The 27727-nt window shown below is 39.4% G+C and overlaps 3 protein-coding genes across 4 annotated transcripts in view; 1 reads left to right on the top strand and 2 right to left on the bottom strand.

Annotated features, from left to right (window-relative positions):
- LOC121655798 (SLX4 interacting protein) overlaps positions 1-21510 on the bottom strand; it is a 30794-nt gene extending 9284 nt beyond the window's left edge. The window contains exons 1-6 of one of the 2 annotated variants that reach the window (XM_042010644.1): positions 21391-21510; positions 20433-20483; positions 14637-14726; positions 14255-14381; positions 3995-4063; positions 2651-2739 (exon numbers count right to left, since the gene is read on the bottom strand). In XM_042010644.1, coding sequence (XP_041866578.1) covers positions 2651-2739; positions 3995-4063; positions 14255-14381; positions 14637-14726; positions 20433-20459 — 402 coding nt within the window. In that variant the 5' untranslated portion in view covers positions 20460-20483; positions 21391-21510. Of the gene's footprint in view, positions 1-2650; positions 2740-3994; positions 4064-14254; positions 14382-14636; positions 14727-20432; positions 20484-20748; positions 21004-21390 lie in introns of those variants that run through there. The other variant, XM_042010643.1, reaches the window with a different exon arrangement.
- On the top strand, positions 21429-24641 carry mkks (MKKS centrosomal shuttling protein). Its single transcript, XM_042010646.1, has 4 exons — positions 21429-22410; positions 22645-22826; positions 23245-23355; positions 23450-24641. Exons 1-4 carry the CDS (start codon positions 21429-21431, stop codon positions 23873-23875), a joined length of 1701 nt encoding a protein of 566 aa, XP_041866580.1. The 3' UTR covers positions 23876-24641.
- A 577-nt stretch (positions 24642-25218) lies between these two features.
- Positions 25219-27294, bottom strand: srd5a2b (steroid-5-alpha-reductase, alpha polypeptide 2b). Its single transcript, XM_042010648.1, has 5 exons — positions 26721-27294; positions 26019-26182; positions 25825-25926; positions 25592-25742; positions 25219-25494 (listed from the first exon to the last, which is right to left on the bottom strand). The coding sequence occupies exons 1-5, from the start codon at positions 26993-26995 to the stop codon at positions 25428-25430; spliced, it is 759 nt and encodes a 252-aa protein (XP_041866582.1). The 5' UTR covers positions 26996-27294; the 3' UTR covers positions 25219-25427.
- Between the last annotated feature and the right edge of the window lie 433 nt (positions 27295-27727).

The following is a 27727-nucleotide window of genomic DNA, read 5'->3' as shown; positions in this document are numbered from 1 at the left end:
AAAAAAACTGTTTAACAGTCTAACTATACAATTTACTGCAGCATAGTTCTAAGTCTTGTAACATGATGTAAGCAGCTATTTTCCTGTATAACATGCTCTCATGCGAACATCTAAATTTATGTTTTTCTGGTTTTAAAGACATCTGTGTGCTCAGACCAATGTACTTGTTAGAAGGTTGCATTATGGTGCTTCACAGTCCATCAACTTCAAATTATTAAATGAAGGCAGCCATATTGGACAACTTACAAATCATAGATTGTGCAACAAGAATCAGGACTGGACATTGTCTGTGCCTACGAACTAAACAAAAGACAACTGCTCGAGTTAGACAGTCTACGAACAATAATCCTCCATGGTGGTCCAATACACCTGATGACAAAAGTGTGGAAATGGCAGTGTTTTCTTCACAGTATATCCAGGATGGTGGACAGGGCCACTGACAGATATGCAATGATGACCATTAAGAACTATTGACAATATCAGTGAAAGAAATTTTTAATTATTAAACTGTACGGGCAAACAGCTGCAAACAATATTAGCATACAAACTTGCTGACTAAGAAAATGCCAGACAGTTACCTGCTTAATATTCCCATTTGGCCCATTAGATATTACGCACACTTTGTAGATCGGAACTGGCAGGGTAGTCTGGTCAAACTGATTTGGTGGGTGCCTGTTTAATGTCTGTAGACCTTAGTGCATACCAAAGGTTTGAGAAACTCATTCTGCAACAACCGACCAACTGTGCGAAGATCAAAGTGAAAACATAAGGTGAACTTTTCTCTTAAGCAAGCAAGACATGATTTCCTGACCCTAACCCTTCTACAGATAAACACACCTTGATGTTTCAGAAAAGAGGCAATAAATCTACATATAAATTTGAATAAACTGCCTCTTCCTAAGTACTGAAAATCAATTATTGTTTGCGTAGTTACTTCTGCCTTCTTCTTTTATAACTGAGCCACAGATAAAAAAAAAAGAAAACACACACCCACACAAAAAAAACCAAAACAAACAAACAAAAAGAAGTATTCTCGAGCGTGGGAGTAAGAAACTTGCTTTCACAGGACTAACAGGACAACAGTGGTGTTACCTTCATTCTCTAAAACTCTAAAACATAACCCCTCTGACTTTATGAAATGTTCTCATTTGATGAGTCTACATTTCCACTGCGGTTACAGATTTATGTTCAACAAGTCACACAAACTGACTCTAAACAAAACTGAAATCTCTCTAAACACAAGGAAAGATGGCTTATTTTTTGTTGTTTTGTTTTGATTTTTGGGAGGAACAAGCATGCACAATCTGTCAAGATTTGTAGGATAAAAGCCTCCCTCTTAAAAACGGGATTAACTCTGACATGGAGCTCCATACACCACATTATTTTTAGACAGCAACGTTACTACACCTTACATCAGCTGTGACTCATGGTTGGGACCAATTTTCAGATTTTTTACTTTTCTACTGGAAACAGACAAGAGGAATAAAAAAGTAGGTAAAAAAAACTCCCTCTCTGATTTATAAGAACAGAATGAGGGATGCAAACAAATTATTCTTTTTGTCATGTGAAAAACCTTCAGCCACACTGTCTGGTATCTTTCCTTTACAAACCAGGCTCGAGGTTGAGAGCTAGTGAGAGCTCCACCACAAGACTCCCACCCTCCAATTCCCTCCGCTTGTACTGTATAAGCCCAGAGAACCACATCCTGAGCGGAGGAACGCAATCGACAGAAATGCCTCCTTGAACTGGAAAATTGGTTACACAATATGAACTTTTCACTGACGACTGTGTTGCTCCACTAAAAATATTACAATCACTGCTTTCATTGGAAGCCAAACTCTGGAAAGTGCAGATATTTCAAAGGAAAAACAATAGCAAAAACACCACAGACAAACAGCAGGCCACTGATCATGGGATCTGATGGGAGAGATGTCTGTGCTTGATGTGAGTGCCAAGGTGAGAGGCTCCACTGCCATTTCCCAGAATACTCTGGGGAGAATGGGATCAAATGAACACTGACCAAAGAATATTTGATTATAATACAAATGGACAAGAGAACTGAGCTACTTGACAGCAATTTTCCGACAGTACTTTATCTGCAGTCAATACTTAACTCAAGTTAAGAACCATGTCTGAACATCCTCTGATCTTGAAAAACCCAAATAATGTGCAAGTAAAAGAAAGATATAGACATTTTATAGATTTGTCTTAAACTATCAATTATACGTTGATGAAAAATGCACAAATTTAAATTAGATTACTACACTAAACTGGCTGTAGCACTTAGGTGAAAAGAAAAAAAAAAAAAAAATCAGATCAAGTGTTGTGTAAAAAAAATTATAGCACCCTCGCCATGTGAAACCCACAATTGACCATAACTGTGTGGATGAATGAGCGAAATGTGAGAGCAGGAATTTGTCTAAAGATTGGGTGACTCAGCAGCTATAGACTCTGCTTCGCACCCCCACTGTTAAGGTCTCAGAGGAGCCTAAGTAGGGATCAGTCCCCCTCAACCCTTTGTAAATAGTACCAGCATATATAATGTGAGAGCACAATTTGGCAAGACATCCCTATAATAACACATAGGCCAATGCCGGACTTTTTGCCAAGTGACTGGAAGAGGAAATAGGGGAGCATAAACAGCACTTACTGTGGCCAGGCTCGGGTTTCTTCGGTGTGCTGAGGCATCCTCTGGACAGCTCACACACACTATGTATCGTTCAGGAAACAAACGCAAATCTGAAAGCAGGCAGGAAAACAACACAGAGGTTGATGGTTAATAATGCAGGCTTACCTCTAATTATGAGTTAAAGTCAGAAAGATGGAATTGTGGTTGATGCTTGAATTAACATCTACAATCACCAAGTATTTACTATCCCTCAGACCACAGAGAAAATGGCAGTTTACATATAATTCCTAAACTTTACGAGCTCAGTACACAGCATAAAATATTATAAAGTTTTACATTAACTGTGACTTTTGGGAATAATATGACTTTTTAATTGACTACAATGGGAAAGGTGATTTACAGTGCAATGATAATATTATTGCATGTGTTATATCATTATAATAAATCTGTCTGTAATAACACCAGATAAACTGACACTTGGACAGTCAAGCCAGATAACCTGTAGATTCCTGTAGATTAGCAAGTTGCATCACAACAGAAGTCTGTCTGCATCATCACTTAAGAAGGTATGCTAACAGAAGACCCAGAAAGTAGACATGTTTGGGCTAAATCAAGGCTACTTTTGGCACTTATGGTTAACTTTCTCCCTCATGTGTCTTTGTTTTGGTGAAAAAAAAACTAATAAAAGATTCAAGAGCACATGACTACAGAACAAGTAGATACAGCAGCAGTAAGCTTAAAAAGCCTTACTATGTTTTACCCCAAATAGTTTTTAACTAAGGATGTACTGGTAGATCCAGCAAATAATAAGGACTTTTTAACTATGCAATATATCATCACATAAATCACATGTGCAGCCTACAGCAAATGCAGTGGACCGAATTGCACAACCTTTGACCCCGGAAGACCGGGCCTAATTTGATGCATAACGGACCTGCTGAGAGAAGCCATCGTCTCACTCTGCAGCAGGTCAGAGCTGCCTTAACATCCAGGCCTTGGCCCTAAGGGAGCAGATATTAACTTTACTGACAGGAAGAGAACCATGTTGGTCCCATGAAAAGGTGACCGAGGGTCACAGGCACTAGATGGGCCATGGAGATAAATTCTCACCGCCTCCATACAGCCCTGCAGTCTTTCTCTCTCCCACTCCCAGTAGCCTCTCAAGGGAACCACTTACTAGCTGCCTGTTCTCAACAGCACCCTTAGCAGGTAGGGACAGGACATAAAAACAAGTGAGGGGGAGAAAAATCAACATGCGGACCACAGATGACTTGCTCTTTCTGTGGGAAATTTGGCTCAAAATGAACCATTGAGACGTCTATTTCTGATCCTTACAGCCGGAACGAAGTCATGCAGGTCACGTACCCTGCTTGACAACACATCTGAGATTGGAGTGTCTCTTCAGAAAATTGGCCACAAGGTTGAAGTTTTCCCCTATAAAAAAAGACAGAAAGACAGTTAACATCTGAACTGCCACCAGTGACACTAAGACAACTTTAGTGGGACTCTTGATGCTGCATGCAGGCAATGATGCACTGAGTGGATAAACTAATTAATGGACATACTATACAAGCATTTATGATCCAATACAATATGATGTGTTGATTTAATGCAGACTAAGCATTAAATTAATTGACTGGGATTAAATGGGTCAGAATCCAGCAATTTAACTTTATTAATCCAGAAAATAATGCTGATTTATGACATCATATGCTTAAAAACATCAATTTTCTATTAAATCCATCATTATGCTAGATTTAAAGTCTTGCACAGTAAAAAGATTAAACTTATTTATTGATTTGAAAAACAAATTTTATCTTAATTACCTCCCAGTTGTGCCCAAGCAAAGAAATTCATGTTTTGGGTCTGTACTCTAGTTCTCATGGAATGTTTGTCACGGTATGTAAGATGTGCTGGGCAGAAATAGTGGCCTGTTGCCTAATCTGGCAGGAATTTGTTGACTAAAAGCAAAGGTCTGGCTAACACGCTATCCAGTTGTTCTTTACAAAGAGGACCACAGTGCTGGGAGGCTGGCTGACCTTGCTTACTCTTTAGTACCTTTTTGGTACTCTTTCTACCTCTTGACACTTTAAACTGTAAAACTCTACCCCTAACTTTCTCACCACCTTTTTTTATTTACTATTTCTGATTCTCATTTTGCATTCTCTCCTGTGTTGCTGTTGCTATATTAATCTGTGGAGTGTTGGGCAGGATTTTAGTGTTTTAACTTCAATTAAAGGATTATGTGTTCTCCACAGTGAGAGAAAATCCTGACCTCTTGCTCTCCCAGTTCTTTCAAAAGTCTCTGGATAATGTCAAATATGCACTTCCATCAAGCTAAAAACAAGGTCGTCTTCACTTATGAAAAGCTGGCATTTTGGAAGTGGGAAGGCTTTTCCCCATCGGCGACAACACTCACAAACACCCATCAATAAAACTTGGGGAGAAAAAACTTGGACAAGTCTACTCCAAAAGTTGGCTCACAACTAGGACAAATATGTCCCACATGGTGAGTTAGCATTAGCGTTCGACATAAAGAGCAGACAGAATATTAATAGTGTTGGCCAAGGCACTAATGTGAAAAGGCCTTTGTGAACTTTTCTCTGTTGACTGATGGAATCTCAATACAACTCGCAGCATTTAATTACCCTCTTTAAAAAAATTTAAGTTGTCTTTGGGCAATGACATGCAATTACAGAGACAGAAAACTGTCACAGATGTATGCTTGAGTTAACTGACGAGAGATTAGTGGCACAAACTCTTTCTTCTTCTTGAAGTGTGATCAAATTCAACAAATAAATCAGACAAACACCCTGAACTGAATATGAATTAAAGTAAAGTAATGAAACGACTCTGAAGACCTTAAATATACAGATACTTTCCCATTGCTATGATACGAAGCAATTATAATCAATATTGTTTTAGGGATAATATTGGGTAAGATGGTAACCTAGGTGATTGACTACAAACTTGTCTGTTTTGCATTTTTGACATGAGGTCTGATCTTCTGACATTATTAGAAATGCATCCAATGGGAAAATCTACAATAAATGTTTAGTTTGACAAATTAATGAACAAACTCTGAAGATCTCTTAAAGGGTGAACATAACTAATAATCTATCCAGAGCATTATTCAAGAGTAGATCATCAGTGTTTTCTGTGATTTTTTCCCCCTTGTTTTTTGGGCAAATGTATCTGTTATTTTAACAATCTAATGTGGCACTTACTAGGCAAGGCAAGGCAAATTTATCTGTATAGCATATTTCATGTACAAGACAATTCAAAGTGCTTTACATAAAACATTTCAGCAGGGTGCAGGTTTACTACCATGTAAAACTATTTGTATGGGCAAAAAAATCTGTAAGTGTCAAATATTCACAGCCTTAAACTACAGTAGCCTGCCCTGCAGAAGTCATGCAACAGAGCAGCTAAATGACATGTTAGGTGAAGAATAATTAAATATTTATATGAATAATTTTATTAACTTTTTAATCAACCACAATCCTGTAGCTCTGGAATTACAGTGTAATGTGTGACATGTTCTTGCATTACTGGGTGCCTTCACCCCATATTTGCAAAATGTTAAACTGCCAACTTTCAGCTTCGAGGATTTATATCAATGATTAATTCATAGTGTTGTAAATGCAGACCATTCTGTCCATAATAAACACTAAAAAATGATGTTTAGAATTTTGGTAGCAGATTCTTTGCAGTTAATGATGCTTGAATGGTTTTTCGCTACTGAAATAAGCTTGTTAACTTCCCCCAGTGGACTTCTTCCAGGCCTGTAAGGCAGCCATCTTCACTTGTTTGTTATCGGGGGGGGGGGGACTTTGGAGGAGGGGGTGCCTAAGTCAGCACTATCAATAATATGGCATGTAAACAAAAAGATTAAATGAAAAATTGAATGAACCTGAACCTGACACTGCCCCTTATATAGCCAGAACTGTACTGGGTGAATCTATTTGTAACAGGACACATGCTTAAATGGTGGAATTGGGAGTACAAGTTATTTACCACATCATTTAACTTTATTTAGAGCTGAAATTCTGTCCTTTAACTTTGTGTAGAAAAGTATATAATACTGAATAAGCCAACAATCTTTTAATAGATAGTTTTTCATTCACTAGGGAAATGGCATTAGATCACTCTATGGGTATGCTGAGAGCATTTTTGCAGTTAATAACAGCATCCCTTTATTGGGGGGATGGGAAATCAAATATTCTGTTACTCCTTAAATAGGAAAGCAGTGGCCATATATCACACATTCTGGATATCTCCCCAGGGAAGAATGCAGATCTTTATCTGTGTTTTGTTTTCTCTATCCATTCTGGGTCCAACAAGGACCAGGACCCAAACATCTTTCACTGCACACTCATGACTCTCATGTTTTTAGAGGCTCTGATTCAGCCTATTAGACTTTTAGCCTCTTGTCTAGCTTTACAACTGTTCTCACTGCTTTTCCTTGGTGGGTTGAGCTTGCCAATTCCCAGGACAAATTTGACAGGGATGTCTGGACACAGAGTTGGGAACCAGTGCAACGACATGGCTTGAGACATCAGCTGTTGCTCCAACTATATAACGTCCTGCCCAGCACAGAGTTGCTCTTGGCTCTTTGCCTGGGTTCTCTCGTGCTAAGCTTACATTCATGTTTCTCTCTCACAAACAGCTTGCTGGTGCCTCCTCTGGGAACAAGTGGCCCCTTTTTGTGGCAACTGTAGCCCACAGTGGTGCAATATCCAAATCTGCAGAGCAGGGACTTTAAAGGGTTGCATTTGTACGTCCTTATAGAGAAGGTCTTGCTTAATTGTTATGAAATCCAATCCACAACAGTATTATGACAGGTCAATTCATACAGTAAACAAGCAAGCATGCTATGTTTTCAGAAATGTGGCAGATAATATTGTAACCACTTGTTTGGAGAGATTCCTGCCATCTTGTAATGTGCCACAGAACAATTGTATAAAAAAGAAAAGGCTTGGACCCCACAAGATTGTGCCAAGACCAAAATACTGTACTTTTGACACGCATTAAACACACACGTTCGCCCATGCACACACACACACACACAATGTAGCTTTCACCATTTCCTGAGAAAACAATGAGAGGAAAGAAAAGTCAACAAACCAAAAAGCTTCCAGTGTGACTAGAACTGTAAAATGGAACATAGTGGGGTGAGAGGCATTCAGTCCAGGGTCAAAGGTAAGCCCCCCATGGAACAGACTTCATTAACTTCAGTAATTTCCTGACAAGATCATTAAAACAGCAACAGAAAACATTGCCTAACTAAGCTTGTTATCTGCGTTCCTGGCAGCCGATGCTTTTGTGACTCATGCAGGAATTCATAAGAATTTCTGCTCCGATATGGAGGATTTTCTTTGCAGGTCTTGGCCATGCATCAGCCTGAATACAGCTCACCCATGACCAATAACAATGAATACTTCAGTGTTTTTCTTCGTACTCACTGAACAAACCCTAAAGGTACTCAAAAGCTGATATCATTAGGGTAAAGTCAAAGTGGAAAGCCAAGTTTCCATAATCATTGTGACTTATAGAAAACTGGTTTCAGAGCTAAATTTCAGCATGTACTTGGCAAAGTACATAATTAGCTTGATTTTTACAGACTTTTTCTAAAAGCGGACATGTGTGATGATACTTCTGACATGGAGGAAAAAAAAGACTTATCATGGCATTGTGCCCTAGGATGGAAGAAAGCAAGCCAACTAAAGGGAATGCATCCTTGACAGTTAATTAGATAATACCTAAAATGTATGTAATTTTTGCTATTTAGGACAAATGTCAGTGAAGCCAAATGTTTCCACCAAATATAAATGCTTTTTTTTTTAGCTTGTGGTATTACATACAATTTTAAAACTTTATTTACAGAAGGTTTCAAAAAGTGATAAGAGAAATCTGATTACCCACCAGCTGCCTGCAGCTTAAAAGGAAATCTGATTTTTGGACAGTAAAGGCATCATCCAGTTTCCTTTTGTAACCTTATTTTACTCATTAACAATGTTTTAGTGTGCATGTAAATGTAATGACTGACTGTTAGGAGAACAATAATTCCCACGCAAGCCCTTTATGAACAGGAGTTAAATCAGCAGGACAGTCAGACATCAGTGCCTGAGAATCCTGCTCTTTTGACATCTCTGCTTTGATGTGGACCCCCTCCCTCTGTCCTCAAGTGTGGGTGGAGAGTTGGGGCTTAGAGTGAGAAAGTGGGGTGGAGTGGTGAAGGATGAGAGAGCCTGAGGAAGTTACCCATATGTAAGTGGGGGCTTTCCTGGAAGGACATCACTCTCTGTGTGCAACTGTAACTACGGCCGTAGCAGAGCACTGCGCCTTATTGTCCTGCACAATGTCCACCTGAAACAATATTTGCACATGAGTGTTCAATTTAACATTTGGGTGACCCCTTCATCGCAGTTACAAAATACGCCGCAGCATGGTAGCTCAGGCCAACCCATAATCCAGCATGTGACTAAAGTGGTGGGGAGCATTTTGAAGCACAGAACAATTATCATGGGAAAAAAGCGTTTTATTCAGAAGCATAATCTGATAAGAGAAATGCACTCACAATACTAAATGTCATTTTCAATCATAATTATACCTTAATCAGTCTGAAAGGCCACAAATTTCCCAAAGTGCAGCCACCATTTATGTTTAAGAGGATTCAGAATGAGGAGGATACAATTCTGCATTAAGATCCTTTGGTTTCGTGGTGTGCAGAGCACTTCGGGGACTTGAGTTATGCACTGCGCTGGTCCTTTAAAGCCCAGAACAAAGCCTCTGATTTTTTTGAGTCTTCAGTAAATCTGTATTTAGTAATCCAAACATGACCATAGCACACATAATTATTTTACTTATGTTTTGCTGCCAGTGTCAAATGATAACAGGCGTGGGGTGAGGATTAAGGGGATTAAAAAAAAATATAGAAAAAAAATCTGCACTCATTATTTAAGGCCACACCGGGTTAGCCTTTCCTGAAACCACAAGACATTTGACTATATGACACCTGTGCACATGAAGGGTAAAAAAAAAAACAAAAAAAAAAAAAAACACACACACACACTCGCTCACAAGAGCACATACCACAAGCCCATTTCTTTATAAGTGGGACAGAACAACAATGGCACCCTTTAAAACATTTTGGTAATTCCTAAAACAGGGCATTCTGGTCAGGCAGAACAGTTAGCTTGAGTTCAAGAGAGTGTGTGCTGTCTCCCAGACCAGATTGTGGTAAAAGGGAACAGTCACATGAATGTGATCCATGCTCAGGCTCAGGCTTAGGCCCTAATTATATGGGAAAAGACTGTGGTGTGACAGCTATGGTGGGGCTTGCGGTTGTGTCCTAAAAGACTGCAGCTGACCCTACAGAAGAAGAGAAGAACATAGTGAGAAAAACTTTAAGAGATGATATAAGGAAGGCCAGAAAGTGCAGAGATGGAGAAGAAGAGGAAAGCATAAATGGATAAAAGTGAACTATATGAACTATATAAACTAATATACACATATATATATATATATATATATATATATATATATATATATATATATATATATATATATATATATATATATATATATATATATATATATATATATATATATATATATATATACATTGAACTTGTGGGTGCAAGTATGTCTGTGCAATAATAGGGAGTGGGGTTAGCACTGGAGTCAGACTGTCCTATGTGTTGCGGCTGAGTAAGGTCAGGGGCTTACAGGAAGGATTTAAAGAGCCACAGCAAGACCACAGAACACATCAGGGGGAAGGGGGTTACCCAGCAAAGGCCAGAGGAGGGAGAGCAAGTGAGGAGAGGGGCAGGCTGGTTGGAGCGGCTACTCTGATCAGGATCCATTTCCAGCCTGGGCATTGGAATTCCTTTGTTCCTGTAACAGGTCTCCATTTCCCTCTCGCCCTAATCCCAGGCTGCCTCACGCCCAGTAACAGAGCATGGCAGGTAACTCTGCCACAAGCATGCCTCTCTATTTACAGAGCGACCCCTGCATAATATCCACTCACATAAATAGTAATAGTTGAGGTAGCACTAAAAGACGATGAGGTTGAAAGATCAGCAGCTACATTAAAACACACAGGGAATTTATGTGTATTCTGTTCACAATGAGCCTCACACTTTAACTGGGGAGGGCTTTCTATATCACATATACCATATTAGCTTGGAGATGTGCAGCTTTGAATGGTCAAATAAGCTGAACAAAGACAAATCTATGACAGATCACAAATGGACCATCTCCCTTGTAGTCCCTACACATCCTCCACATTCTTCCTTAGGAGGGAGATGGTCATTCGTAAACACATTCTCCAAAAGTAAAGTTATCCAGCAACACTTGTGCTTTCCTTGCAATGGTTGTGGCCAGGCTGCCTTAAGCCCCCTTCATAGGCCTGCCAAGAGGAGTCAGTGGTACAATGTGCAGCACTCCCAAAGCCCTCTCCCACGGCTATTAGTGACCATTCATCTGGGGAGCCTGGGAAAATGCCTCTCCAGCCTGCCGTGGCCATGGGGAAACAGGCTGGCAGGTGTTCCCTCCCCCTAAGCCCTGGCACCTGTGCGGTTAGAGGAAGAAGGAACCAGCTCTGCCATGAGCTCAAACAAAGTTAGGTACCACTTTGCCAGCTTTCCCTGAACCTCAGACTGGCAGGAACACTCAAACACCAGACTTAACTATATCTGAGACCTGCCGCACACAGAGACATCAATGGCGTATATATCAATACACTAATAGTAGAAGCAAGACATCTGGTAATGTACTTTGGGAATTTGAAATGGCATATTAACTAAATCCGTGTAAAATGGGACCTATCAGTTTACATTTGAACCATGCACACAAATATATACAGGATTGTGAACTACAGAATTGATCACGCATTTCTACTTCAGGATAAACACACAATCAGTTGACATAAACTGGGTAATATAATTAAAGAAAAATTGTATTCAAGGATACATCTGGTGTGAACAAAGTTCTGTAATAAAGGATCTTGGTTTACTATAACAGGCTTTCTGTTGTAGAGCATCACTGCCAGCTCCTTTTACTCAAACATCATCTTGAATGACAAAAATGTCTTCCTCAAAGCACAGAGAACCTATTATACACTCATTTTCAATCTGTAATTACTCTGAGAAATGTGGGTGTGTACAACACGGTCTACCAGTGAGAATGCATGAGGCCTCTCCCAAGCTCCCCTTCGCTGGACTGCAAAAGTCTAGCATGTCCATTCTGCATGTCCAGAGCCAAAAAGTGTGGTGGGAAAGGTTCCTCCTGTTCATCTCTCGAAAAACATAAATAAATCACAAAACTATAAGCTCATCATGAAGCCTCAAGTAGCTAAATTAAAAAAAAATAAATATTGGGGTGGTGGTGGTGGTGGTGGGGGGGGGGGGGTTGACAGTTGGAAATCTGCTTCTGCAGCTGAGATTTTTTATTATTATTAAGTTTAACTTTACATTAGGACAAGACATGAGATAAGACCCTCTCCTAACATATTCAGTGGTTGCTATAAACAGATGTATATGTATCCACAGCATATATACAGTATGTTGATACAATAACCCATAGAGATAATTCGGATACAAACACTTGAACTGAAGAGCTTTGGAAAGCTTAAAGCTGTTGATGGCTCATTTGACGTGCCAACAGCTGAGGCTGTTACACTGCTCTTGCTGCTGTCTGTTGGCGGAAGCCCCTGTGATTTCAGAGCGGCACCAGCTCAAACGCTGCCTCATACAAGACTCACAATCCCCCTCCCTCAATATCACCACAGTCAGTCTGCCTATTCTTGGCTTACACATCGGTTCTACCCTTACCTGACACCTCTTTCTCATATACAACGACATACAGTACATGGATACATTTTCCAACTCATACACACATCTCACTACAGCTTAATTTCACTGTAAAGTTATAATATGCTTCTCATTAACAGAGAAAAACTGCTTTCAGGCCTTTTGGATGTCTTGTATTGGTTAAAAGATTAGCATCGATGTTCTTGCAGAATAGAAAGCTTGAGGGTTAATACCCACCCTGAGGTGAGTTGGGCTTTCCTCCCTATAGTCTGCCCTCCCCTTTTTATGGCTCCTACCTGCCAGCTCACTTCTCAAAATTACCTTCTCTGTCTTTACTACTGTGCTGCCTCCCTCAAACAGGACAATGAAAAGACCAAGAATGTCATTACACTCACTTAAGACCTTTAAAAAGACCAAAGCACATGAACTGAATTGGCGTTTTTGAGGTCCCACATCTTTTCATGTTCATAACTTTTCAGATATGGTATTGAGTCGTGTTCCACTGGCTACCTTCTTTGCAGCAAAGCTGAAAGGAGCCAAATCATTTCCATATGCATATTTCACTGCTGAACTAGTGATAGTTCTCTTGTTGACACAACAGAGTGAATTGGTGTGTGTGTGGAGCTTCAGCCTATGATCTCCATCATTATAGATGTCTGTCTCTCTTCAGTCTATCACAGGGAATATGAGTCAGACGATTCAGTAACCGTACACTGTCAGCCTGTTCGCACCTAGCTCAGGGGGAGGATATAGCTCTCAAACACACTCTCACTCGTCTGATTCTCTCTGGTTGTGACGTGTACAAGCTCTTGTGTGTGTGCAAGCAAAATGCAACAGCTATGTTTAACAAGAAAAATCACAAGACTGGAAGAACATGAAAATGTGTATGACACGCTGAGTGGATGGTTAGACTTACATGAGTGTGTGTGAAAGGGGGTTAGCGTGAGAGGCAGGGCTGCAGCCACAGGAGAAACTTTATGAGGCTGACTGCCCTGTAATCCCACTCTCACAGTCAGGACCGCACTGCTGAGTGAGCCCAGTTTAACTACCCTTAACTGCTACCTGTAACAAACCTTTCTGTCTTACAACACACAGCTGGAGGTTTCACAGATGCTATGTTTAAATGGTTTCAAAGTCAAGTGTGTGAGTGGTTAAGTGAATATGTTCACAACTGATAAAAAGGGCTGATCTAAGGTAGTTTATTCACATTGCTACAGAAAGTTTTTTTATTAATTCATCGCACATACGTATGTGTAGAAGCAGCTGTTTTTGCAGCTATATACTTATCTACAAGAACAGGAAAAGGCAGGTGTGGCAACATCTCATTAACAGAAGGAAAACAAAAGTTAGTGGTTTTAATGGACTAACATCTTGCACGTACAATGCATCTGAGACATGCCAATTTAAACAGTGCAGCTTAATATAAAAGCTCCTATCAGCTCTTGCCTTTCCAGGTTACACCCTGGGAGTAAGATGCCTCCATGTCCCAACTGTTTCTGTTGTCTTTCCACCCTCATTCTTCTCAAAAAGGTGAAAACAAAACACTGTGTTTTGCACAGCAAAACAAAGTCACAGCAATATATCAGCTCTAAGATCCTGGTGAGTAAAGAATGCTTTGAGTTTATCGCTGAAGTACATCATTTCAGTTTTTCTAGAGTAGATGATAGCTACACCTAAGATGAATAAATAAAATATATTCCAAAGAAATGAGCAAAACGACATGTCCTAGTAAATACATGAAGATGTGCATGGCTGATATGTCACACAGGTAAATGTTTAGACTATTTGGTTTCATAAGGTGGTGTTTTACCTTTCACCAAAAAGGCTGAAGCAGGGGCCAGTTCCTTCTTCGGTTTAAGTTGCCTTCTGGTGTGCAAGAGCTCAGAGTACTGCTTAACCCGTAGCTCCACGGCATCTCGAACCAGGGCTGTAACTTCCTAAAGAGCAGTAAGCCAAAAATGTTGAGATGATGCAGGCTTTAATCTGACTTTATTAATTAGTGATGAGAGGAGGCAAACAACGGGATAAAAGTTTTAAAGCGAGAGGAGAGTAAAGGAACGCCACAAGACGACAAACTCTACAGGTTTTACAACAATGGATGAAGAAAAAGTTCAGTCATTTTAGATTCTTTGCTGCCATCCTTTGAAGAAGCCCCTGCACACACATTTTATTGGCACACCCTATGTTAGTACCTTGATGTAGCCCGTAGTAAACCAGCTGGTGTCCTTTTGGTCGCCCAGGGGCAGAACATGGAGATCCACCAGCACAGCAAAGTTCCCACACTGTAATACAAAGAAGAAGGGAAGCCACAGGTTGCTGAGAGGCATTAAGTGAACAGGCAACAAAAAAAAAAAAATCAGAGTATGGGTGATTGACAGCGAGACAAACCACAATGACCCCCTGTGTCCTGAAACATCACCCCTGGTCCTCTCGCAGCAGTCCCCTCTCTCCTCTTTCTCTGTCTAGCCATCTATCTACCAATTTCTTCATAAAAAGGTATGCCTCTGTCTGCTATCTATTTGTTCCCTCCAATAGCATAAAAAAAATCTATTCTATATGTTTCCAATGTTTGCAATGCAGTAACTGTCTCAGGTCACAATAGGCTGCAGAAAAAGTCCTAAAAGTGAAAAATATTGATTATCAAACTTTGGAAATGCACAATTCTGCCTTTTTTTTTTTATTCGTATTTTTCTCATGCTGCAGAAAACTTAAAAGTCCACAGAGTCAATGACAATAAGCTGCAAGGGACAAGAAAGTTAGAGCTGCCGCTGCTGGTTAAGTTGCTGTTACATCTTTCTCAGGCTAGCCTGATTATGGTTTACACATGAGTGCAAAAGCTGCCCGCTGCAGAGAGCAAATAAATATGGGTCTCGTGTGAACTTCGCCTCTCCGTGGACAAGGAAGTAATGGATGGACTGAGACCACCCACGGCACAACTCAGAAGAGAAACAAGCACTGCCCTAAAACATCGAGTGATAATGCAGCAGAAAGCATTGAACTGAACTGAATGGGGAGCAAAAACGCAGCCACAAAAAGGCTGATATAGATTTTGGGCTCACATTGTTGAGCTGGAAAAGATGTATGAACAAAACATTGGGGTTCCGTGTGTAGTAATGGGAAATACTTAAACACGCTAAATGTTTTGTTCTGCTTCATGCTGGCCCTGTGGGTTTAAGTGTCAAAGAGAGGATGACTTTAAGGTTACAATCCTGATTTGAGGGATATTCCTTTGGCCTCACTCTCGGGAAGATGTGATAATGGATTAAGAGTGTGTGAAGGTGAAGGTCCTAATTCTGGAAACAGGCCTGCTCCTCTCGACCTTAGACTGTCCAGTTGTATCTACCTCTGAAGTACAAAAAATAATCTTAGCTCCCCGATTAAAAAAGGAAGCTGACAAAGTACAATTTACGGCTGTATGACTCAAGATGGGTTGCGATTACTTAGCCAAATTGTGCTAAAAGGCTGCATAATGACTCTGAGCAAATCAAGCTGCCAAATACTTTGCATTATTCTGTTCCCATGAGAGCATTTTTCACTCTTGTTGTCTTTCTGTAAAAAGTAAAAGAAAGTCAAGCTGCTTCCTTACATCTTCTGGAAGTTCAACCAGAGGAAAGGGTGCCCCCATTTGACCGATCACTGAATGTCTCTAGCAGAGTCTTGTCACATCTTGAACTATTCTTTTAGCAAACATGTCCACTCCTAAACCCCTATTGCATGTACATTCATGCTAAAAATACAATTGTTATACAAAAACGTGCTTTCAAAAGAAAACAATGCCACAGACCAGAACAAGAGACCCGTGTGATGTGGGAGCTCCTTGTGTATGTGACCTGTCAATATCAGCTCATCCCTGCAGATCGGCATTCTCTTCATTTTGTGACCTTTGTCTCACAGCGGTCCACCGATGACTGGTGGCCTCCTACAATTACCCATGCGTGGGAAAACCTAGCAACAAAGGGTCAGACCCTGTCAATCAAAACACAGCCCTACTAGTGGACCTGACACAAGCAGAATTGGGTATTTCGTACATTGATTTTACTCACCAACTTTAGAGCCTTAATAATGCTTTTTACAGATATTTATAAGAATTTGGTTTTTGTTCATTCAGTCAGGAATGGTAATGATTTAATGTGCAATTTTTTTAGATGTGATGCAACATTTATTAGATAAATAAATATATTTAAATGAAAAGGGCACCAAAGGGTAGAGTTTAATCGTGATGGAGAGGCACAGCTTTGTGAATCCCCTAACACAGCTTCAGTGCTTCTGACTGAGTGTGTGTTTTGTTGCTAAGGGCCAGACATCGAGCGAGCCTTAGACGAACTTCCTTTTATCGCATTAGAACAGCAGACAAGACTCGACTGGGAACTGGACGTTAATGATAAACAGTAGTCAGCCCCTTCCACAAAAACAGCATGTGATTCTGTGGGCCTCTCAAAAACGAGGGGAGTTTGTCAGGAATGCAAACTAATGCAATCATCCTAATGAGAAACCAATTCATTTGCCCTGCAAAAGTGGCAGTTTGGAGGACAAAAGATTAGACTTCATTCGACTTGAGGCTATGCTGCTTAAGGCAGCTACTAGAGTTTTTATTATTGATATTTGTGTTGAATGTGGCAGATAAGACAAAAAAAGAGGCTAAATCTAATTCTTTACAAAGGCTCTGACTACAATCACATCATGTGGTCTAAATATTTCAACTCCCTGCTCAAAGAGTGACCAGTGATCTCCTGGCTGAACTATGTCATGAACTATGACCCTTGTATATCCTCTAAGGCTCAGCTGACCCTTCTTTAAGTAGAATCTCTACAAGCAATCTAATGTTATAGTATTATTAACTGGATGAGCCATATCTATAAAAATCCAGCATCTATCTTAAAAGGATGAAAATTAACAACTTCAAAGCAGAAAATAGACACTAAATTTTTTTTGTATCATGAGCCAAAAGGATTTAATTAAATCTGAGCTAGTCTATCAAATCTGTGAACAATTACTTGGTGTAGTTGATCTGACACATTTAAGGCAATACTCAGAGCAACTGTCACTGTTGTTGGAAAGAAATGTTTTGACAAAGGGCCAAGCTCTAAAGGAAGTTACTCCTTTCATATATACTAAAGTGGGCCAGCAGTGCTTTGTTCTAATGTCTTGCACAGGCTTTTCAAACTTATGTACAGAGGTGGAGGCAGCAAGATGTGCTACTTAATACCAAATCTTTTTATTGTGCCATCTTTTATGTGTTGTCACAAAGTGGATGAATAGGACTGAGTTTTCCTGCAGGCTGAGCTCAACTTTTCTATCATTAGTGTCCTTGATGCCAAAGTGATAAATATCACCTGCAGGGGAAAAAGTTAACAAAGGAAAAAAAAAACATTAGAGACAGCGGTTAAAGCTACAGTCCACAGAACAACATGAGAAAATCCTTTCTATTTAATGTCTGTAAATAAACAAGTCCCGACTTAAACCTACTGACAGCTCCTCTGCCTTTTCTAGTCTCCGGAGCTCTGGTCTATATCACTCTCAGTTCCCAAAACACTCTCCACCTTCCCTTATCTCTCTCCCAGACCCGACTCTCCGTCCTCCCGTCTGTGCTGCTCCTAAGTTGGGCACGGGGCCCAGGCTCTACGAGCAGCCCTACCCTCCTCCCCACCTTACTGCCCTTTGCCATTGCTATCGCACAGTATAAGAACCAGACCTTCTCGGACTGCACTTAGCTCAGAGGCTAACACTAACCAGCCACAGATGTTTACACTGGGAGAGAAGGGGCAGCAGATGCGGTCTCACTCAATAAAACTTGCATCTCTCCCACTCTGCCTTTGTGTTTTACTCTTTTTCCTGACTTTTCCTGCAATCTGCAAAGAACTCATGGGAGCTCTTTAGAACTGTGGGTGTGACAGCCTCACTCTCGGGCTTTGTTTGCCTCATTCCCAGCTCTCACTGTGCTGTGAGTCACCTGGGTTTCCCCTTGAAGAAAAAAGAAAAAGAAAAGACAATTCTCTTTTCCAATTTTTCACACAGCCAGATACTACACAGAACTTTAAACTTGATGATTACTGAGGCAAATGTTATTTACAAACACTGGTCGGAAGTGTTCAGTCTGAAATCCTCCTTTCATTCAGGTGAATGTTAGCACACCTGAGTCCTCTTTATTTGATGACAAAAAGAGACACAACCCAGGAGTGGAATTTGAGCAGCAAGAACAGACAAGAATATCTCCAAGTAACACTCAGCAAACAAAGCTGAGGTTGTCACATCCTAGAGAAATTGGTAGATAGACAGAAATAACAAGCGAAGAAGTGTTTTGCCTCATTTGGAAATATTAATTCTATGCAGCAATGTAGGGCAGTGTTGAGATAACAGAAGACTTTCATTTTTTTAAAGTTCTGACACTTTCTTTTTTTGAAGTTGGAAAGTGTCAAAATGCTTCTAATCAGAAGTTTCAGTGATTTTGTACAGAGACATTATGTGTGGTCCTTTATGAGCTCATCTGCAGTGACAACACTACACAGCACATAAACCTTTGACATTAAACTGCTCTGTGATAACTCAAACTTTTGGTTTCTTAAAACACATAAGTCTCTGTTTCAACCCATTACTTTAGATGGTTAGAAAGTCAGTGGTGACTATTGCTAATAGAAGGCAGATTGCAGGGCTCTGCTGCAGTAATGTTCTGGCAGACAGCAAGCATGTCAGTGGATCAGCATTTTAGCCGGCAGGCACTTTTCGGGAGGTCTGAAAAGTGGCAGGTCACTATATAGTCTAAGCTCCTTTAGGAAGGAGCATACCAGCACCTTCTGTAGTACCACAGATCACTCAGGGAGCTGAAAACACTTCAGGAGACAGGATCATAAAACACACTGCTGAGCAACCTACTTAAAATTGCAAAGTGAATCCATGAACATTATTCATAACTGCTTTGATAATCCATTCTCCATGAGAGCCAGCAAAAAAAATGTTTGCAGCACGCCTGTGAGGCAATAATATCTGAGACTTTTGTTATTTATATTCTAAGAAGTTAATCTGCTCTTTTAAAAAAATCATGGAAGCAGTGGTGTTTCTTTTCTGAAAGAGAAGTCGTAGGTAGTGCCTTGAATTCTATTGTTTGGACTAGTTCCTTCTAACATACTTGTTTGTGGTTGATTTGTTAAGCTTGGTAGAGGTTGTGTGCATTTTCTCAGTCAGAATAACCCAACAGTATCATTATGTGCCCAGTGGGAAGGAACATTCAGGGCTTTACTCTCCCACAACCAGCCAAGGGAGGAAGAGGGCAGTGGGGTAACCCGTATGCAGGCATGCATATGAAACAAATAAAAAGGGAGTGAATGCAATATCTGGTCAACTAGGCACACATAGCTTTACGGAGGATGTGAGAGATCAGTGCAAATGTCTGCAGCGCTCATCCAAAACTCTCAATAAATGAAACATCAACAAAAGAGAGACCAGCGGCTTTTTCTGCACTTAACAAAAACATCTGAGGCGCATTATTCCTGACAGAGCAACAGACTGAGGATGAACAGCTTGGCTTTTTAATAGAGTGAGTTTCCTCTGCACTGTATAGTTGAGTCCATTAACACAAGGCTCACAGGGGTGCAGTCAGTCAAGATTTTCAAAAGGTGACCCGAGTCTATGAATAACTTTATTCAAAAATAAAGAGAAACATCATACTCTGGGGACAGGACAACTGAAACACAGCTCTCTACTCCCCTCTAGTGGACAATTCTGCTATGACTACGAAGAAAAGAGAATTAAATGGGCAAAATGCAGATTTCATTTAAAGTTTCATATTTTGCGTGAAAATGTTAAGTAGTTGAGGAAAAAATAGATAGATTTTTATAGATACAAATTCCAATGTCAATACTCTTAAATAATAGCTTTTGCATCTGAATAATAAACATAAAATATAATCATTTTAATACAGTAAATGCATGAGTCAAAAACTATAATGCAGTTGGCCACGAGTGTCAAACATACTATATTAATTTCTAACGTACCTTAATGACAAATTTGAGGGGAGCCATGGCACAGCAGTTTATAGATTTAACCTGGAACAGACACAGTCACTGATTACACATAAGAGCATACCAATACTCTACAAAGTTTATACATTAAAGACAGTATTTAATCCTGCGGGTCAACCTCCTTAATTAAAAAAAAAAAATCCGTCTTGACAAATAGACACACAAGACAAATGGTGTCGAGGGCTCCAACGTTAAGTAACAACTAGTAAATGGCACGACAATTACACAAAAGTATAAGAATAATAAAGAAATTGTGAAAGTATAATTTAAAATGTCAAAGACGTCCTACCGCCAACAATTTTAAACGTTTGAATCAGGATCTAGGCGCCGAAAGATGACGTTTTCGCCCGTTTGTAGTCCACTAAGAGCACAGCCAAAATGAAAAACTTTCACTGCGTGAGTTAAGCTTTAAAAAGAACTATATAAAAATATTAAATTGGTTTATGGAATAAGCTTTCTATACAACGAAGAATACTAGCATGAAAAAACCAAGCATGTTAATAAAAAACGCTTTGTCGCATAGGACAGCAGCTAGAGCGTAATGCTGAGAACCCCAAGGAAACGAGCTGTCTCTTTATATGCCCTGTTTAAATTACCGACATACTTGCAGTTTAATATAATGCTAATATATATAGATTTTTTTTAATATCAAATCATTTCATTTAGTCATAAAAATATTTGATTTTTGTTTTTAGAAGTTTTGTTAAACTGTCCTAAATATCTGTTTATTTTTGGTCAGGCAGTGCTAATGATCCGATTAGTAAATAGCCAATGTGCTAAAAAAAAAAAAAAAAAAAAAAAAAAAGCTACTACGGTAATGTTTTTTATTAAATTACCCCAAAAGTACATGTTGAATGGGCGTTCTCGTCGTATATAACGTGCCTTGACGAATGACGTCGTTATTTAAAGGATTTTAACAACTTTAACCTACCTACGTACTTTGTTCTTTTGGAAATAGCTGTTCCAGTGATGTCTCGACTCGTGAAGAAATCTCCATCTGTTTGTATGGATCTACCACTGAACAACAGTGAAATTTCTAACAAGCTTCATCTGATGAGGGAACTTCTGAGATCTTGTTACGGTCCAACAGCTAGACTGAAACAAGTTCATAATAACATTGGAGGGCACGTTGTAACCACCTCTGTCTCCTCAGTTTTACTTCCAGCCCTTTCCTCCTCTCAGCCCTTTATCAATCTGATAAAAACCTCCATTCTCAACCACGTCTCTCGCTTCAGCGATTGTGGTTTGTTTGCTGCAATTTTTTGTTTATCCCTTATCGAACAATCATCGGCGTCAAGACTTAGAGGAAATGTTGCTATCAGAGTGAACAAGCACCTGCTGGCTGTTTGCACCAACTATCTACAACAAGATGACTGTGGTTGTAGAGTGAAGCTTGACTTCTGCAGCAGCCAGAACCTGATCACATTAGCCCGCAGTATTATCTCCAGCAAACCAGCATGTGTACTTGCAGAGCCAGAGATGATCCACGTCAGCAATATGACTGTGCGAGCATTCTTGCTGACTGTTCCCTGTAACACCCCAGGTACAGTCAGTCTTGGCAGAATAGTTACAGTTACTATCGAGGGACAGCCTGTGCTAGAATCTGCAGTCTTTCCAGGCTTACTGGTGGACATTCCTGATGACTTTTGCTTTAACAAAGCACACAGTATCTCTAATCCACTGCATGTGGTGCTGTTCAGTATATCACTAGCTGGAGACCTTCCTGAACTAGGAGATGGTATAACTGAGATGTATCCAGGTCTGGACACTGAGTCACAAATACTGGATCAGCTTCTGGAAATTGGAAAACAGGTGGCTAAGGATGAAGTGAAGTTATTTGTCTGCCAAAAAGTCATCCACCCAGTCTTGCAGCAATACCTAAAAGGTCAAGGCATCATAGTGGTGGAGAGACTTGGAATCACTCTTATGGAGCCTCTAGCTCAGCTGGCAGGTAAGTGTTCTTCAATGTGGAGACAAGTGTTTATTTAACCAAATCATAACACTGCTTAATGAGCTTAATTACTATTTAAATATTTCATCAGGCATAGGTTTGATTCAGTTTGCATTTTAACTGCAGTTAATGAATTAAATTAATAACAACATTCATAATGTTACATTAATGTTTCTAATGTGCAGACACTAGGAACTGCACCCTAACTCTTCTGCTCTGTATTTTAACAAATAGGTGCTCTACCTGTGGCCACATTACATACCAGGATCTCACCTACAACCTACGGGAAGGTGAGGGATGCCGGTTTAAGGCAGTTTGGCTCCAGGAAAATGCTGCATTTACATCCGGTCGGGGAGTCTGCAGTTTGCACAATGATCCTCTGCCACAGGAATGAGACAATGTTAAACGAGCTGAAAGTAGGTGGTAGAGCAGCATTCTTAGTTTGGGAGTTAAAGATGTGAAAGACACGTTAATGTTATTGTTTTGCTTTTATATTTATCTATCTGTGTTGTTTTATCTTTTTAATGTTTTCAACATGCAATCAACCTGAGTGGACTGACAGCAAATGACGTGGTTCACATATTTACATCATGGACCAAAGTGGCTATGTCAAATAAAATGCCCTGTTCTTTGTTAAAGTCAACTTAGAGGTCACTCAAATTTATGAAAAAATAAAAGGATCCTTTATTTGACAAGATATTTTTCTAAAATCAATTTAAAATAAATTATAGAGTAATAGATTTTTACACACAGATGTCAGCTTAGAATATTGACCAATAAGATGTTTTTTTATGAATATATTGACATTATTTTCCTTCTATGCTTATGCTGAAGGTGGTGTGCCAGAAGACTGAGCATCTGTTGAGACTCACCCTAAAAGAACCATGTGCTTTACTTGGAGGTGGCTGTACTGAGACCCACTTATCTACTTATGTTAGACACAAGGTCAGATCCACTTAAGATTTATCCAAATTCAATGTCATATTGTCTACACTTCTTCTTGATAGCATGTCATGACTGTACCATTTTTATTTTGTAGAGCAAGAATGAAGTATCAGAGACTGCATCAGCATTAGGGTGTTCGCAGACCGAGTTCCTTCTCGGCGTAAAGATGTTCTGCCAGTCTCTGGAGTATGTGGCCAGGTCATTGGAGCATGATGGTGGAACTTCTGCAATCGATCTGACCCACGCTCACCACTGGACTGTTTCTTCAGATGTACTGAAAGAACACTTAGAAGGTAGTTTGGGATTCTGTGGCTGTGGACTGGTTGGTAGTTGCCCAAGTAACAAGTGGACTTATCTAAACACTGAATACACAGAATTTTCTCCTGCACCCTTGTTTAGAGACACTAAACAGCCAAAAGTGCTGGACTCCTTCGCTGCTAAACTCAGTGCAATGAAAGTTGCTGTGGAAACGGCTAATCTTGCACTTGATGTGAGATTTGTAATTCAAGATATGAATTAAAGGAAAAGTGTTTTGTCTAGTGTAAGGTGGGTGTGATGTTCCAAATAAAGACTGATGTTGTTTTAGTTCATGATTCAGTTTATACAGACAGAGGGGGTTCCAGTGGGTGTAATAAAAGTCCCATCTTGTTCACTATTTATAAAAGTAATAACAAAATATTTAATCCAAATTTGGATAGAAGTCTCTGCATTTTACCTGTCTCTATCCTTTATAGTAGTTCCAACCTGGGGTCCCTGACCCCGCAAAGGAGTCCCCATAAAGCACTGGGGGTCTGTGAGGCTTTAACTGTATAAAGCTTGTGTGATTGTTAAAATTAAGGCCACGTCCACAGTTTTCCCAAACAAAGTGAATAAATGAGGGTCATCAAAATCTGCTATACAGCAATATTTTAAAACATATAAAGTACCAGTCAAAAAGTTTGGATTTAATGGGAAAGTGGGTCTAAACTTTTGACTTGTACTGTATCTTCAGTTAAAAATAAATAAGTTTCTCAGTAGGTTACACATTGTACACCTAAATCAGTTTTGATCTATGTACTGTGTGGTTTAATGAGGTCAGTGAGCTGGTGGACCTGTATTAGTGGAGTACATGTTTATCCTGGTAACCTTTTGCACCATTTGTTTAATGAAACATGTCTTAGAAACACCACAGTACAGATGATAAGTTGATATTTTGGTGTTATTAAAAGACAATTTGTGGCCAGAAGCTAACTAATGAAAGCATAAAACCAAACATTTGTTACAGCGTGGGGTGGGGGACCACAGCTTTTTGGTAGTTGCATGAAGGGGGTCCTATACTGGAGATAATCGCCCAATAACTTCCAGTTTGCATATCATAGTCTGCAACTCTAAACTGAGCACAAATATCTTGATATCTTTATGCATCTAAAACTTTTATTTTATTTCCAGGTTGACAAGCTTCTCTGTGAGCTACAACAATAAGTAGGATATCTATACATATAAACAAGACTAATTTGCCTACATTCAGTCAGACTCAGATGATAAAGTCTGTTATTAGTTTTGTATTATGATACTGTTATCTTTCCAAATGCTTCAGACTTCTTCACTAAGATTAATTTCCAGTCAGTGGTTATTCTCATGAAAGTCTCTTAATTATGAAAGTTAAAATGGCAAGCCATCATTTAGGCCTTGTCATCTTTATTCAGCTTGCTCCAGTGATCGGCTTTTGAAATCCTGCAAACACTTAGAAACATTTTTTCTTCTTCTGACTGTAAGTCATACAAAACTTTTCTAATTTTCTTTAGTATTTAATTTAGAATTTTTGTCTCATTATTGAAAAAGAGGGTAGGTCTCAAAAACCTCTTCAGATTTAAATTAAATTTAAATGAATGCTTTACAAAACCTTTCAAGATAAAATATGTAGTGATTATTATGGATTTTGCACAGTATTAAAACCACATTCAAGATCTAAACAGATTCTTGTGCATTGCAATTTGTTAAAAAACCACAACAAATGCTAATTTGTGCACTCGTCTTCTGGAGATGTTTTATTCATTCTGCTTCAGCAAGTTGACAGACAAGTGTTTTTTCTCTCAGAAGACAAATGGAATCAAAGCCTTTCGAAACTTAGGGTATCCCTTAAATTTCTCCTGATAAAACCTGCAAGAAAAGAGCAAAATATAACAACAATCTTTCAGAGATACAGTGCAATATAGTGTAATATAATGACTCCCTAGCCTTATAATATATTGGGCACCTGTGATGATAATAGGCTCTTGGTCCAATAACGCAGAAACTAAACACGGCAAATGAGAGTGTCACAAGGGACCAGGTTGCCAAAGCATAGCCAAACCACTCCACAATCTCTCCTAAGTAGTTGGCACCAGACACATATTCAAACAGACCTCCTGCAGGAGATTAAGAAGACCACATGACACTACAAGCACTGACTGGAAAAAAAGGGGTAATCAAGAATAATCTCTTTCATACCTGTAGGTATTTTGTAAACTACTTCTTTTGGTTTCCTCAGGTTGCGTAATATACAGTCACTGTGTATGTTGATGGCCATTCCAACATAAAACATCAGTAATCCTTGTAGGAATTTGTGACATATTCAGAACACACACAAAATATATATTTAAAAAGACATATTTTTAAAAGAAAAGCCCAAATCTTGTGCTTACCGATTTTATAATGATAAGCAGTTGACCATTCATTATCAAAGTTGGCACAATGCAGCAGGTAGTGACCCTGCAAGAAGCCATTCATCAGGCAGAAGAAACATGCTGCCACCATCACATCCAGTGGGAAAGGCTGTCCTCTGGTCAGCAATGAATAGATAAATGTCCTGTGAATAATGGAGAGATACTAGATACATCAGATGGAACAATGAGGAGATTACCCTACTTTCATCCACGGTACTTGCAAAAATAATGTTTTTTTAGCTCAATGGGGGCATTTTTAAGATGCCAGGAAGCTCCCTCCTTCATGTGAGATTAACACTGCATTCCTCAGGGTCTTGTTTCAGATTACAGTAGCTGGAAATATTCTTTTGGAAATTTTGTTTTCCCCCTTTTTCCCCTGTAAACCTTCTGAAAATGTTACCACTGCTTGAACAGCACATAGTTGGTTCTCATAGCAGCTAAAAAGTACAAGGACTAAATACATAATACAAGTTACAGAACACTGTGTTAATTTACATCATGTACAAAATCTCAGTAGTTTTTATGGAATTTTTAAATATAGAAAGTAGATTTCTAAGTCAAATGGGAGAAATCAGATAATCTGAGTTTTAAATTCCTTGTTTTGTGAATTAATGGAATACTGAATAATACTCTTCCCTTCATTTTAAAAAGGCAAAAAAATGACTCTGTATCTGATCTTACCTTTGAAAGTAATGCAAACAAAAAGTTGTTAGTAACAGGTATTTCCCCATACTGGATGTTTTGTGTGAAGACAGCATCAAAAGTAGTGGGATCAGGAAAGCTGGCATCTCCTGGAAAAACCAGGCTAGTTTTGCAGGTACCATCCTTGCTTGAGTAGAGTGTGTCATGTAGCGTCCATAGGAGGTCTGTGCCTTTTTATGATAGACCAGGTGGCCAAGTCCTATCAGGATGATCCCCCAGCTCAGATAGTTGACAGGTCTCTCATAGCAGTACATCTTGCAGGTCTACACCTCCAGGATGGCGAGCGCTGCTGGAATCCTTTCCACTTATGAACTAATCTTAAGCATTTGTATGAAGTTCCACAAATGTAAACATCCTCCGTGACTCCTCCCAGATAAGTAAGAGGTTTGTCAGCCTGCTGAGACATGTCCTCTTTTTCACAGTGTACTTAAAAATAAGTACACTAAGACTGAAGTTAAGTCAGTGTCACCCTACTCTGGATAGAAATGTGAATTTACCACTAAAACTGGAGTAGCATAGCATCAATTAAGTCACCTACAAGAGATTAGTTTTGGTGATATTCAAATATTTTCTTTGTTGTTCTTAAAACCTGTCCATCCTGTTACTTAACATCCAGAGGATTGTCACTTTATGCAGCTCTACTTGCATTTTCCCTCCTGGGTATGCACAGATGATTGCAAAGTGAGGATCGAATAAATGACCTTTAATTTTTTCCAGCCCTGCTGACTAACAAGTGGGTGGATGAACAAGCTAACCTCACAACTTCTTAATAACATCAAAGGTTAGGCACAAAAAGATGCATACATGTTACATAAATAAGAAATCTCTTAAAGGATGATATAAATAGAAGTCATTAGATTCACTTTGTTGTACTTTGTAATGTTTGATGTAAAGGGATACGCAAAGAAAGCTTGGTCCCGAAGTCTTATGATACAAGAAAGTATCAGATCCAGAGCACATATTCTGTAATTCCTCACAGAAAAAAA

The sequence above is a fragment of the Melanotaenia boesemani genome, chromosome 16 (genome assembly GCF_017639745.1).
Source record: "Melanotaenia boesemani isolate fMelBoe1 chromosome 16, fMelBoe1.pri, whole genome shotgun sequence".
In the NCBI taxonomy this organism is placed as follows: domain Eukaryota; kingdom Metazoa; phylum Chordata; class Actinopteri; order Atheriniformes; family Melanotaeniidae; genus Melanotaenia; species Melanotaenia boesemani.
Note: the sequence above shows the minus strand (reverse complement) of the source record. Positions and strands in the feature narration are given on the sequence as shown.

What these genes read in the sequence shown, in the direction of transcription:
- mkks (XM_042010646.1), top strand. Translation starts at nt 21,429, where the DNA reads ATGTCTCGACTCGTGAAGAAATCTCCATCTGTTTGTATGGATCTACCA. An exon ending in CAATGTTAAACGAGCTGAAA is followed by an intron (nt 22,827 to 23,244) that starts GTAGGTGGTAGA and finishes CTTATGCTGAAG; the next exon opens with GTGGTGTGCCAGAAGACTGA. An exon ending in CTACTTATGTTAGACACAAG is followed by an intron (nt 23,356 to 23,449) that starts GTCAGATCCACT and finishes TTTATTTTGTAG; the next exon opens with AGCAAGAATGAAGTATCAGA.
- srd5a2b (XM_042010648.1), bottom strand. Translation starts at nt 26,995, where the DNA reads ATGTACTGCTATGAGAGACCTGTCAACTATCTGAGCTGGGGGATCATC. An exon ending in AGTTTACAAAATACCTACAG is followed by an intron (nt 25,743 to 25,824) that starts GTATGAAAGAGA and finishes AATCTCCTGCAG; the next exon opens with GAGGTCTGTTTGAATATGTG. An exon ending in AGAGCCTATTATCATCACAG is followed by an intron (nt 25,495 to 25,591) that starts GTGCCCAATATA and finishes CTTTTCTTGCAG; the next exon opens with GTTTTATCAGGAGAAATTTA.